A 13573-nucleotide genomic window follows, 5' to 3' on the forward strand; every position below is an offset into this window, starting at 1 on the left:
TGAATGAGCCTATTTTTTGCACGTGTTAAAACAATTAGCAGTTTAAAAATCATTAATTTACAAGAGAAGATGGGGAATCTCTCTCCAAATGGCACGAGCCAATCCACTGTAAACACAGTGGAGGAGTTTGATGAGACTGACACAGTTCTCCGTCCTCCTCTCTGTTCTGCAGCACATCATTAAACATTAATAAGTAACATGGTTGCTTCAATGCCGAGCTCCACTTATGTTCATGTATTTCCGCTGCTGCACGAGCTGAGATCTTCTCCGTGCAACAGCAAGCTGACAAGATCACCTTGTGAGAAATACAAAGCAGAGCCAGCCTAAGACGGGGACTGTAGGGTGGATTCTCTGACAAAAACAGTCATCATGTTCACGCAGCAGATCCTGGTCTCATTTATTTATAACCCACTCACGCATTCTTTTGAATTTTAATGTTTAGTAGGGCAGGATGTTTTCTCAACACACTCTAACTTTGCCTGACACACTTAAAACCCAAGCAGCGGGAGGCTGAGTGAAGGACGGAACACACTGATGATGAATTGGGCTAATTGAAATGGCTCTACTTATCTCACCCAGGAGGAAAGGAGCTAGAGTATTATTATCACCAAATAAAACAAGACCTTAAACATACACTTACTTGGTCTGTTTTAGTTTGCATTTATTTCTGTGATGCAAGGCAGAATGGACACTTTAAATAAACTTTTACAGTGATGCAAATGACTAAAGAGAAAAACAACAAAATTATTGGAATAAATAGTGAACTTGGATAGAAATCCTGCAGAAGACTAAGAAGGAACACAAAGCTCACCTGCATGTTTCTGTCTCTTTTTGTCCCCTCGTTTTCCTCCTCCCTCCTTCTTGCTTCCAAAGACTGCTTTGAACATATTTGATGTTTCTTCGCCTAAGAAAGCAAATTCAAAAATGTAGAATTGAAGCTAAAAACGTCCTCCTGCAACAACCGAACAGTGGTTCTGTTTTTGAGACAACAACGGTGTTTTTAAACATTCTTTACACTAATTACTGGAGCTAAAACTGTGGTGTAAAAGGAAAAAATGTCTTCCTAAAATAAAAGCTCGGGTTACCTGTACTTAAGTCTCCTTTGATGCCTGCATGTCTTCACATAAATCCACAGGAAGCTGATGAGAGAACTTGCACTCGCCGTTTACAATTAAGAAGTACGCGGCTGGGCTGCACTCGGATATAAGATGAAAAGAGGCGCGCGCGGGTCTCCTGCTCGTGCATGTTTGCCTCGTGATCTATAAACTGACGTATCCCCAGTGATTTCATTCTTTTAGTTGCTTTCATGTGTTAACCTGAAGCATGTAATGATCATTATTAGGCAGGCATACAAACGTTAATGTGATGTAATTTTATTAAAGTAAGATTTTATTTTAAAAATCCATAAAGTTGTTAAAATAAAGTATGTTAGTCATAAATAAATAAATAAATAAATAAATAAATAAATAAATAAATAAACAAATAAATAAATAGATATTAAGATAAATAAATACACATATTTTAAAAAACAGGGCAAGGAAACCAGTTGGCTAAGTCATCATTTGAACACTAGGGGGCAGTAGAGTCACGTTTTATTTTTGTCCTCAAGGGGCGCTAAAGAGCCACAATGGTAACTTATATAAGGTGTAAGCTAACCATGTAGCAGCCTTTCACTCGTCAGACTCATTGGTGAGGAGTTCGTTTACTTCGATGTGCAATGCTTTAGTTTTATAGCGTCATTCCCTTCGATGTCACAGCATCATGTACGTATGTATCATAGTTTCCACCTTTTTAGATAAGGGCTTAACATGGATAATGCCGAGCACACGTAGTTTTATGACTTGCCTTTAGCCATTGAACACGTGTTAGCTTAATCACTCAGAACTACTTCCCGAGACTGTTTTAAACTAGTCTGGTTCGTTTGTTGATTTAAACGAATCGTGCAATGAGGCTTGAATAAATTTGAGTGTGTGGATCAAGTCAGTTTATGGAGATTAAACAGCTCTGACCAGGTGAGTTAGCCTACTACCGGATATTCTCCGTGTTAGCCAGAGCTAGCCATGTGTAACGATGTAAAAACCATGTAAGTAATTAGAATCTGATCTTTCCAATTGAGTAGATCTGCTTTAGCTACACGTTGAGTTTTTAAACTAGCTCAAAAACCCCAAATATCCACTTTGTGTTTTTTTAGACTATGCGGTCTGTGGATGACTGCTGTGCTTGAGCTTCAGTGCACATCTGTGTATGAAGTAAGCTCAGACTGTGTGTGTGTGTGTGTGCACTAGCTTCTATTTTAATCGGGACTCACCTGGTCCCAAGCTGCATCTTTGACAGCCTGGGCTCTCTGCTGTGGGATGATCTGGGTTTATTTCTGCAGATGCAACATTAAATGTCCTCGTGCTTTCTGTTTTGCCTCTTTCAGTGGCTTCTCAGTTTGAATAGGGGAGAACAATTTAAACACAATGCATTTATGTGTTTGTCATTTCAAAATATTAATATTGCTGTCTTTTATTTAGTGACAATTTTTCAGGGGACGGCATCTGAAAGGATATTTCTGCAGCACAGAGAATGCAGGTGAGTCATTTGTCTTCAGATAAAATGGACTTTGCATCCACTGATAGACCAGAAGCAGACATTGTTGGCTTCTTGGTTTGCGCAAAGATGCTAAACTGAGCCTTCCTCGTGCTTTCTGACTGCTGAATATCATAGCAGCACAGATAAGAATGTGGAAAACAATTATTTGCAGAAATTGTGATTTTATTTTTAATGCAGGAATGCTTTTTAATGTATTAAATGCAAGGGCGTCAGTTTGTTTTCAGAATTGCTGGGGACAATAACCATACACTTGAGTGGGGTTTAAAAATTGCTGGGGACAATAAAGTAGGCTAGCACAGGGGTCGGCGGCTCTGGAACCGCATGCGGCTCTTCCATCCTTCTGATGCGGCTCTCTGTGCTTGTGAAATAATGAATGGATATTTAAATAAAAAGCTTTATATTTTACTGCATTAATTTTACATCTGTAAGCCAATTCTAAATGTAAAGATTGTCTGCGTAAACCTGAACAGTTCCAACCCGGTCTTACTGTGAGACCGGGTTGATGCGTCACGCTTGTGCGTAATCATATCGGCGCTTCTGAGCTGCTTTCTGACCATCCCCACCTACAAAGTTTAATTACAACAATCAAACGTGACAGAGCCTGGATTTGTATTCTGAACAGTCTAAACATGTTTTAAAAAGAAACATAGGACAAAAGTGGCACCTGCTCAGTAAAACCATCAACAGGGTGAAAAATACCAAAAATTGAAGGCAGAGACGGGCTACAACTTCTGGATCCACTTTATATAAATTGTTTTATTGATTATCGTCTAATGAAAGATAATTAAGACGTACATGAGCGACCAGGCGCGTTGCAAGCTTTTCAAAAGTGTGGGGGATGTTGTCTGTGCCTAAAATAATTTCATGTTATTCATCTTGTTAGTTTAATTTCCGTAATAGCGGAGCAGGTGCGAATTTTAGACGCGTCACGCACGTCTCCGTTTCAAACATGTTTAAACTGTTCAGAATACAAATCTAGGCTCTGTCTCGTTAGATTGGTGTAACTAAAGTTTGTACTGAATGAAACTTTACATTAAACCATGTTGAAAAGTAAAGGATCCGATTAAATAGTTTCCCCCTCATTTACAGTCAGTACAGTGCAGTGCGCACGGCTCTGGGGTTAATCAAGTTTAATTGTAACATTAATGTGTTACTGGACACGCTGGTCTGGTTGGTTAGACCAGTGTTTGAAGTGGAAAACACACACACACACCAATTAAAATAATGCTGATAGCGTGGATAGAAGACAGGTGATGGTTTACGTATTTAAATGATGATCAGGCTGATGTAAAATGTAATCTCCATCCACATCCAGACACAATCATCCTCTATTCTTTCTCCATTTGCTCTGCTTTTGTCTGGGCTGATCAGCTGATGGTGCGCGTGGCACGCCTAGCGGCTGATGCACATTTTACGCATTTGGAGAGGTGGACTGGATGCTTTGCGTTTACTGGAAGTTGGTCCACTTAACACACGGTTGTAGACTAAATATTAATGACAAATGAATGAAAATTAAATTGTGAGTTTTTACTTCATATTTTAGAAATAAAAATGACGGGAGAAAACATTTATGACGTCTTTTTAAACTAAATTTTCTAGCGCGACCTGCCTGCTTCACTAAGTCACTGCTTATTAAGGTCCGTCCAAAATTACCGTGGCCCACCCAAAAATGAAAACCTGGCGCCGCGCCAGTTATAAACCTCTGCAAATTGTTGTTCTTCACTTTATCAAACTCAGACTTTGTACAGCTAAATTCAAGATGTAAAATTATGAATTCAGTCGAGCTCTTCCGTCCCTCCCTCTCCTGCTCTCCTGGAAACCCGACATCGGCTGGGAGGTGAAGAAGGAGATGAGGCAAACAGAGTGAGTGCGACGTAAAGAAACCAGACTGGTGTGGAGGTGAGCAAAACAGCTGGAAAAGTGTGGGTGTTGAATCCCCCACGGGTGCGATGCTCCCGGCTGCTGTCACCTGTTGTGAGCAGCGCTCTGCTGTCTGAGGGTAGGCCCCGCCTGCAACGCTGCGGCTGCTGCGCTGTTTTCTTTACCGTGGGAAATGGGTAATAATGGCTCTTTGATGGGAACAGGTTACCGACCCCTGGTATAAGATCTGAGCAGGTAAAACAAAAGTCCTCATCAGCAGGCTTTTTTGAAAGTGGGGGGGGGGGGGGGGGGACACAGCTGCCGATCACGAATTTTGCCGGGGACATGTCCCCAGCGTCCCCGGTTAAAATGACGCCTATGATTAAATGCATGCCAGTTTTTAATGTATTTCTGTAACATCAGATGTGTGCAGCAGTTGCAGTGCTTTCTGTACCTGGTTTGTGCTGCACTGTTAAGTGTTCTCTTTTTTTCATGCAGGTGATCACGCCCAATTAAGACTCCTGATTCCTGGAAAGTTTATTTTCACAATTTGTCCTGAAATAAACATTTGAAAACCTTGACTGTGGTAGTTTTTGTTTAGGCTTCAACTTGAAATATTTTTTACAGTTAGGTCAGTGTTGGGAGTTTCCTTATATTAGCATTCAGGAAAATGAACTAAAGTATTTGATGCTACTTTGATCTTTGTTTACAGCAAACACTTCCTTGTACACTCAAAGCTGAAGTAGGTGTTTAATGACACCATTTTACCACCTTGTGTTCAGACTCGAAGTCATCCTGTGTTATGTTTCTGGAACGTCTATAAAAATGAATGGAAGACTAGTTCTCTTATTTTCATTGGATAAACTCAGAATGTATGAAAAAACCTTTTACTACTAGTCCTCAAGAAAGTAGCTTATTGTAATGGTTTATTTTCTGTAATTACTGAAAACATGCTCAAATATTTCATTACATAAAACTGAAGTAGTTCAAGCCTTTTGTTTCTAATATTGATTTTGGCATACAGCTCATGAAAGCCCTAAATTCTTATCTAAAAAATAAGCATATTTCTTCCGACCAATAAAAGTGTTAATACAAATGGTCAATCTTCAAATAATCAGTTATGCACTCAATACTTGGTCGGGAATCCTTTTGCAGAAATGACTGCTTCAATGCGGCGTGGCATGGTGGCAATCAGCCTGTGGCACTGCTGAGGTGTTATGGAAGCCCAGGATGCTTCGATAGCGGCCTTAAGCTCATCCAGAGTGTTGGGTCTTGCGTCTCTCAACTTTCTCTTCACAATATCCCACAGATTCTCTATGGGGTTCAGGTCAGGAGAGTTGGCAGGCCCATTGAGCACAGTAATACCATGGTCAGTAAACCATTTACCAGTGGGTTTGGCACTGTGAGCAGGTGCCAGGTCATGCTGAATAATGAAATCTTCATCTCCATAAAGCTTTTCAGCAGATGGAAGCATGAAGTGCTCCAAAATCTCCTGATAGCTAGCTGCATTTACCCTGCCCTTGATAAAACACGGTGGTCCAACACCAGCGGCTGACATGGCACCGCAGACCATCACTGACTGGGTAATTGGACATCAGGCGTTTTGGCATTTACCTCTGCCCAGTCTTCCTCCAGACTCTGGCACCTTGATTTCCGAATGACATGCAAAATTTGCTTTCATCCGAAAAAAGTACTTTGGGCGACTGAGCAACAGTCCAGTGCTGCTTCTCTGTAGCCCAGGTCAGGTGCTTCTGCTGCTGTTTCTGTTTCATAAGTGGCTTGACCTGGGGAATGCGGCACGTGTAGCCCATTTCCTGTATATGGTGGCTCTGGATACTCCAGACTCAGTCCACTGCTTCCGCAGGTCCCCCAAGATCTGGAATCGGTCCTTCTCTACAATCTTTCTCAGGGTCCGGTCACCTCGTTGAGCAGCGTTTTCTGCCACACTTTTTCCTTCCCCCAGACTTCCCACTGAGGTGCCTTGAAACAGCACTCTGGGAACAGCCTATTCGTTCAGAAATTTCTTTCTGTGTCTTACCCTCTTGCTTGAGGGCATGGACGTAATTTTTGGGGGGGGGGGGGGGACATGTCCCCCCCACTTTTTCCAAAGTCAAGTTTTGACCCCTGCACTTTTTACCATCCAAAAACAATATTACGCTTTATTAAATTGACACTGGTTGAGCTCTAGGACCAAGCGGAAAGCAACCGTTTGTGTTGAAGCCTGTTTCCCCTTAGAACATATTGTAAAGATACCCCACCCGTGTCCCCCCCACTTCTAAAGTGAAAATTACGTCCTTGTTTGAGGGTGTCAATGATGGCCTTCTGGACAGCAGTCTTACCCATGATTGCGGTTTTCAGTAATGAACCAGGCTGGGAGTTTTTAAAAGCCTCAGGAATCTTTTGCAGTGTTTAAAGAGTTAATTAGTTGATTCAGATGATTAGGTTAATAGCTCGTATAGAGAACCTTTTCATGATATACTAATTTTTTGAGTTAGGAATTTTGGGTTTTCATGAGCTGTATACCAAAATCATCAATATTAGAAACAATAAAAGGCTTGAACTACTTCAGTTGTGTGTAATGAGTCCAATATATATGAAAGTCTAATGTTTATCAGTACATTACGGGAAAATAATGAACTTTATCACAATATGCAAATTTTTTGAGAAGGACCTCTATAAAATCAGCATAGTTTATAAAAAGCCAACCACAGCTTCTGCTTAAGTTGCCATGTCTTCAAGTCACCACAAGATGGTGTCGCCCGCAAAGACCAACACATATAGAAACCACAACACTGATCCAAACAAAAAAGCTGCACAAATGCAATTTTTAATCTAGATTTGCAGTTGAAACAATTTTATCTGGCTTTTATTTTTTTCAGATCCCTGAACTATTTTGTCATAGAAATAGCATCTAAGTTATCCACTATACTAGATAAATGGTCTAAAATTCAGTGTTCCATACAAAGTAGGTTTGCAAGTTAAGAATCTGTCAATGTGTTTTATTCATTATGGTGGCACAGATGGAGTCATAATATGCAAATATTCTTTCTCTAAAGCTGAACAAAGTACAAGGGTGTGTCCCTGTCCACAATTTTATTTGTGTGTCATGTGTTTACATCCCAAATTAGGGAAATCCATTCTAATTTCAAAGGCAATCCTGAAACAAAACATTCCTATTAGCTGCAGTTCAGCTTTCAGGTGTCATCTTTTTCTCCTTTAGGCTGTAAGAAGCAGTTTGATCTTATGAAGAGATTTAATTACCAAAATATTAAAAGATCTTTGTGGCTGGATTATTTATTTCCTAACTTTTAGCAGAGAAACCCACTAATGTGTGTTGAGATGTTTACTGAGTAAAAACCAAGTGACGTTACATTTATTCAAATTCTGTGAACAAAAGCACCGACCTATCTCCTTTACAATAAAATGTTAAATGTTTAAGCGTTGGTCTTTGTAACTGTTCAGATCAGATTAAATCAAGTGGAAAAAAAGAGAAAACAAAATGAAATGACATTAATAAAAGCTACATTTCTATTTAAAGACTGATTCAATTATCCACAAAACACCTTTTAAAACATCATTTGTAGAAAAATAAAACAGTTTTAAGACGCTTACATTGAAAAACATCCTTTTAATAGGTCCGTGCCACACACTAGTGAAAAATAAAGCTCCTACAAAAGAATGATACTTTTATTCCACAATATCTTAAATAAAGTAACTTCAAGTACTTTTGACTTGGGTACAAAAAAATCTAGCTGCCTCCATCAGGCCACAACACACAGAAAGGTTCAACACAGTGGTTACAAATGGCCTTAGGTCCTCTGTATTGTGGCGGATTACGAGGAAATGCATTGTGGAAGCGTCGCCCAATGCTTGTTGTTCCTTTTGTTTCAGCTATGGTGAGGAATGGTTTCTGTGTCATTGTCCAACTTTGGAGGCCCTGCTGAATTGAAATTATATATAAAATAATTGCCATAAGAATGAAAACTAAAAACAACATCCCCTACATGCCCCTGTTGGAAGGGTAGGCACTACCAAGATTAAGGATACCACAGTGTTTGCAGAGGATATGTATATACTGTACAAACAATATTTATGATAATGTTCTCATCACGTTCACTAAAATAGAATGCTACAGTCATTCTAAGGCATAAACAATATCTTAATATTCTTAAACAATTTTTACACATCGTTCCAAACAAGACGTAATATCGACATTAATAAACAGTATATACACATGGGCCGTCGTCGCTGAACTGTTCCACTGTTGCTTCTGTAAATAAACAAATGAATACAGTTCTCTGATGCCCCAAAGCACTGATCAGTGTAAACAGATTTGGGTTTTTTTTTTCTATTTTTTCTTGGCTTTGTTTGTGATATTTGGGAGAAAAATTAAAACACAAAACACACATTCCTTTTTTTGTTTGTTTTTCTTAAATTCAAAGCAGTTTAGATGATTCCTCCTTTTCATAGAAAATGAAGTGGACCTTGATTCATAAATAATTATTACAAAATTAAATACATTCACTATAATACGATTAAATAACAAAAGACTATTTACAGGTAGTGGAAAGTATTCTAGCGCAGACACATCAGTGACATTTGAGGATTCATTCAGTGCAGTGTTCTGAGACAGGGAATGGTATTGCACTAGGACACCCCATTTTTCTGGGACTCTTTGGGGCTTTTATCCCTGTTGTAATAAATCCAGCGCACCTCATGTAACAACTTTTTTTTTTTTTTTCAGTGTGATTTTTCTGTTTCACCAACAATGGATTCCTTATCAAGGAGCTGACTTCTTCCATCCTGCAAAGCCACAAACTCCGTCAGAAGACTCCGGTGTGTGAAAAGCTGAATCTGGTAATGGGAAGTGGTTTTTTTTTTTTTTAAGTTTGTTAAGTTTGTTTCAGAAGCTCAGTCCAGCGCTTCTCAAAGAACTTCCTCATGTTATGACCGGCTCGACCAATGTCTGAATTGTCTTCATTGAACTTTTCACAGTTATCAAACACCAAGTTGACGTCAATGATGAAAGTCTCCAGGTTTTGATACCTGAAAAATAAGAGGAAAGAAATGATTTTTTGATGATAAAGTACCCACAGCTAAGGCAGCACACTAGAAGAGAAACATCTCTGGGTTTAAAACATTTAAAAGCCCTGAAAGCTTTAGGAGTAAAAAGGAAAAACAGAAGCGACGAGAACTCACTGGCTGCTAACAAGCTTCTCACGTATGGTGGAGAAGTCCATGGGCTTCTTGATGACCTTCTTGTAGCCGGGGACTGACTTCAGGTTGACAGGAGTGAGGAACGGCCATGCATCCTGATGCCGCTCCAACTCTGCCAGAAGCACTCTAATGACACACAGAAACTTTAAGCTACTGCTGGAGTTTTCTTTACAGCGAACTTTTGTGTTTTCAGTTTTTTAAGTATGTATGTATAAAATGTATCTGCTGTAATTCTTGATGGTTAAATAAAACACAAAAAAGAAAAACTCAACAATAATCCCAGAGACACACACCTGCACAATCCCAGGTCCCTGTTGTTGTCCCTTGCTGTCTTGGCTCGCTTAACACACACTGGGCTCTCCTGATTGGCCGGTGTCAGAGCAGGTGAGCTATCCTCGGTTTTCCTCTTCCTGCTTGTGTCTTTTACTCCTTTCTTGGGTGTGCTGGTGGCACTGGCCGAATCCTCCTCTGACGCTTCCCCGTTACCCGTTTGCTTCCCGTTCTTTTTGGTCTCCCCCCCTTTTTTACCTCCCCCTCCACTCGAAGTGACTGGTTTAGCTGGAGGCTTTTTGCTCTTCGGGGACGGACCGCTCGCCTGGAAAATTAAACAATGAGTTAAAAGTCAAATAATACACACAGTAATAATTATTAGTGTTTTTGAAGAATTCCTAAACTTTTAACTTATTGGATTTGAAGTAAACACAGATGGAGGTAGTTTTATTAATAATTATTGCCTGAATTAAAGAAAAAAGCAACAGTTATTTGACAAAAGGCTGATTTTATTCCTGCTAGTGAGAGTGAATATAAAAAAAGCTTTAGTTACCGAGGAGATGCAGGCTGGACAGTACCAGTCTCCTTCTGGGATGCTGGTGATTTTGGGTTTGTGACAGTAGGTGTGACACCCTTTGTCACAGCCATCACACAACAGGAGGAGGTCCTCATTATCTCCCTTTTTGCAAATCTGACAGTACTAAAAAAAAAAAAGCTCTGTCCATTAAAGCAAACATACAATCCCTGATAAACGTTTATGCTTAGACTGGAACGTTTTCCTACCACTTTCATGATGGATCTCTCCCAAGCGATAGACTTCTGCAGCTGCTGGATGCACATGGCCAGCTGGGCGGCACTGCGCACCTCAGTCAGGGCCTTCCTCCACACCTTCATACCGTGGGCCACCTCCTCCTCGCCACTGAGAAAGGACAAGATGACAAGAAAAGAATAAAGGGACGCCAACTCACATAATATGTGGGATTATTTAAACATAAGTGTTTGGTATCAGTTGAAAAGTTGCCAGCAAAACAGCAGACCACTCAGAGTTCTAGTTGTGCAGAAACAGGCATGAGGATTGAGGGGTGTAGGGGTGCTGGGGAGGAGTACAAACCAGTTTTATTACGGTAGGGGGGTGCTCATGCAGAAAGCATAAGTCTAAACTGTGTATTAGAGGTATGTTTATAACTGAGGTTACAGAGGCACAACACCATGCAGATGACTGTAGGAAAAAAAACTGAAACTGGAACTGAATGGAGCCCCCCCCCAACACCCAAGAAAACGGCACAAGACCAAAAAAATGACAACACAAATGTGACAAGCCACCACAAAAGGTGCTGAAAGCAGCAAAGACCCGTGTCTTATAGGAAACATGAAGCACACACAGAGGGAGAAGGGGTCTTAGTGGGACAGTGGGAGCTTTGGTTGGAGAGATGACCTACCCTTCCCTGTCAGCACTAGTGGATGGGGCGGGGGCAGGGACAGTGACCGTACCCACATTATCCAGCCTGATCTGAATGGTGGTACCTAAGGGGCTCCTCAGGTACCTTCTCTCGATGTTGCGCTCCAGATCAGCCAGACGTGTCACTGCTATGTCCAGAGGGTTGTCTGGGTGACGCATCACCCCGCCCTTCTCCCCGCGCTCCTCTAGATGCTCCTTGGAGTCCCGGGAGTCCTTGTCTGCTGCGCTTGCTGAGGCTGGTGCTGATTTGGTGGGGGGCTTGTGCTCGTAGTAGACCAGGTCCTCCCGCTCAGACTGAGGGTCCACATATGTCCAGCCCTGAGATGAAAACAAGCAGTTTCACAACGTTAGCTGGGATGCTACTGAACACGTGAAAACAGATTAGTGCTCCGGTCTTGATCGCTATTCACCTTGACCTGCAGACTGGCTGCCGTGACCTTCCTCTCTAGCTCCTCAACCTGCTGCAGCATAGCGATATCCATTTCCATGGCCTGCTCCTCCACACACCACCCGCGCACAGACTCCACACTGACCTGACTCTCCTCCAGCTCATGGAGCTCAATCATGGCTACTAGATGAAAAACATGACAGCTGTCAGTCTGGCATTGGTTGACTCTGCAGGTGGACTTTCAACTTAAATGATAAAGAGGGATAATTATCAGCATGCCAATTGAAAGCAGAGTAAACCGTGTTATTTACCATCTTTGTGTTTGGTGCAGACCTGAGGAATTATCTCCAGATACTTCTGAATCTGCCGGTGGAGGACCTTCTCTCGGATTCCTCGGCTGTGGAGCGAGTCGACCAGAGACCTCAGCTGTTCGATGTGAGACACCCGCCACCAACCTGTCAGCAAATCTGAGAAGAAAAACGGCAACAGGCACGTCAGCTAGAGTGCATTTAAACATACATCAGCGTTTTTAGGAGAAACATTTTACTGATGGTACTTTACTTTCTCCCAACACCGTTAACCACCTACCCTCTGGGATGGGCCGAGGCACAGAGTAGTCGATGGACTTTGGCATCTCCAAGGCGGGGGAGGGCATGGACGAGCTTTTCTCGATGCGAGGTAAAGGTGACTCACTCTTACTGGAGACGCTCGCCGCTGTGTTGCCTTCTAGGGAGTGACCTGGCATGGGGCTGGGGCTGCTGCACAGAGGCAGGCTGGGACTTATCACACCGCTAGGCCAGCTTCCAAAAGAAACCCCGAGCAAGGAGGCACCTGACTTCAACTGGAGAGATAAAGAGGAGGAATGGATTGAAGATTGATCTAGGAGAAATAAAATAGCAGCTTTGTGTCGATCCCAGCTGCTGAGTCTCACCTGCAGGGCAGAGAGAGGATAGTTGAGGAGGCCAGCTGGGTGGTGTGGGCTGGCTGATGCAGAAGCAGCGGAAGGTGTGAGAGGTAAGGCGGGGGATGGAGGCGGAGACCTGGGCCTGCCTGGGGTGGAGGACGCCTGAGGGGAGCCACGAGGAACTCCTGGGGGAGTACTAGTGATGGAGGAGAGATCACAGGGGTTGCGCGGAAGCAAACTGAACCAGTGGCCACTCCTCTCTGTAAGGACTCTGAGCAGCTGGTCGCTGGCTTGGAATGAGAGGTGTGGAGACGGAGCGGGGGATGAGGTCGGAGGAGTGTTTCCCGGGCTTTCCCGTGGAGCCGTCAGACAGGGAAACGATAAAGAGGTTGAAGCGGGAGGAGGGATGTTTGTAGTGTGATTAGTGATCACCATAGAAGGAGTCGATGCTGCTGCTGGTTCAGGAGTGTTGTGACTGGGGGAGGAGGATGTTCCAGTGGTGGAGGTGATGGAAGTGCCCATGGGGCTGCTGTTTAGTCTCACACATGGACTCTCCTTGTCCTCCGTCTTAAAGTTTTTGCCGACATCTCGGCGCATGCACAGTTTGGAAACACAGCTGGACTGTTGGTAGAAAACAGACTGGGAGTTTTTCTTCCCACCCTGTTCCTTTTTATCTTCCTTCTGTTGCTCCAAGCTTTGTGTTCGAATGTTCTGTCCATCAAGGCTGGCAGATTTCTCCTTGTGCAGTCCAATCTCCTGGGGTTCCTCTTTTACCTTGAACTCCTCAGCAGCTCTTCTCCTCCTCTGTCGCTCCTCTTCCAGTTCCTCTGGAGCTGCCAGGAACAAAACCAACAACTGTGGCATTAAAACAGCGTTTGCA

At 42.4% G+C, this 13573-nt stretch overlaps 2 protein-coding genes, 1 long non-coding RNA gene and 1 other non-coding gene across 18 annotated transcripts in view; 2 read left to right on the forward strand and 2 right to left on the reverse strand.

The window, feature by feature from the left end:
* Nucleotides 1-1219, reverse strand: part of tanc1a (tetratricopeptide repeat, ankyrin repeat and coiled-coil containing 1a) — a 52366-nt gene extending 51147 nt beyond the window's left edge. The window contains exons 1-2 of the mRNA XM_054732387.2: nt 1086-1219; nt 812-904 (exon numbers count right to left, since the gene is read on the reverse strand). Coding sequence (XP_054588362.2) covers nt 812-887 — 76 coding nt within the window. The 5' untranslated portion in view covers nt 888-904; nt 1086-1219. The remainder of the gene's footprint in view (nt 1-811; nt 905-1085) is intronic.
* A 410-nt stretch (nt 1220-1629) lies between these two features.
* Nucleotides 1630-5036, forward strand: LOC107381657 (uncharacterized). The gene is made up of 4 exons (XR_011521599.1): nt 1630-1763; nt 2192-2249; nt 2517-2574; nt 4954-5036. It is a non-coding gene; the product is annotated as an uncharacterized lncRNA (long non-coding RNA).
* Nucleotides 2606-2738, forward strand: LOC129153300 (small nucleolar RNA SNORA31). The gene has a single exon (XR_008559481.1). It is a non-coding gene; the product is annotated as a small nucleolar RNA SNORA31 (small nucleolar RNA).
* A 4276-nt stretch (nt 5037-9312) lies between the features above and the next one.
* Nucleotides 9313-13573, reverse strand: part of baz2ba (bromodomain adjacent to zinc finger domain, 2Ba) — a 92931-nt gene continuing 88670 nt past the window's right edge. For 10 of the 15 annotated variants that reach the window (XM_015953440.3, XM_015953439.3, XM_070554839.1 and 7 more), the window contains 10 exons: nt 12721-13526; nt 12378-12630; nt 12101-12256; nt 11812-11972; nt 11382-11719; nt 10726-10861; nt 10496-10642; nt 9966-10267; nt 9655-9798; nt 9313-9501 (listed from right to left, as the gene is read on the reverse strand). In XM_015953440.3, coding sequence (XP_015808926.3) covers nt 9348-9501; nt 9655-9798; nt 9966-10267; nt 10496-10642; nt 10726-10861; nt 11382-11719; nt 11812-11972; nt 12101-12256; nt 12378-12630; nt 12721-13526 — 2597 coding nt within the window. In that variant the 3' untranslated portion in view covers nt 9313-9347. The remainder of the gene's footprint in view (nt 9502-9654; nt 9799-9965; nt 10268-10495; nt 10643-10725; nt 10862-11381; nt 11720-11811; nt 11973-12100; nt 12257-12377; nt 12631-12720; nt 13527-13573) is intronic. The other 5 variants (XM_015953441.3, XM_015953443.3, XM_015953442.3 and 2 more) reach the window with 1 other exon arrangement.

The sequence above is a fragment of the Nothobranchius furzeri genome, chromosome 9 (assembly GCF_043380555.1).
Source record: "Nothobranchius furzeri strain GRZ-AD chromosome 9, NfurGRZ-RIMD1, whole genome shotgun sequence".
Classification (NCBI taxonomy): domain Eukaryota; kingdom Metazoa; phylum Chordata; class Actinopteri; order Cyprinodontiformes; family Nothobranchiidae; genus Nothobranchius; species Nothobranchius furzeri.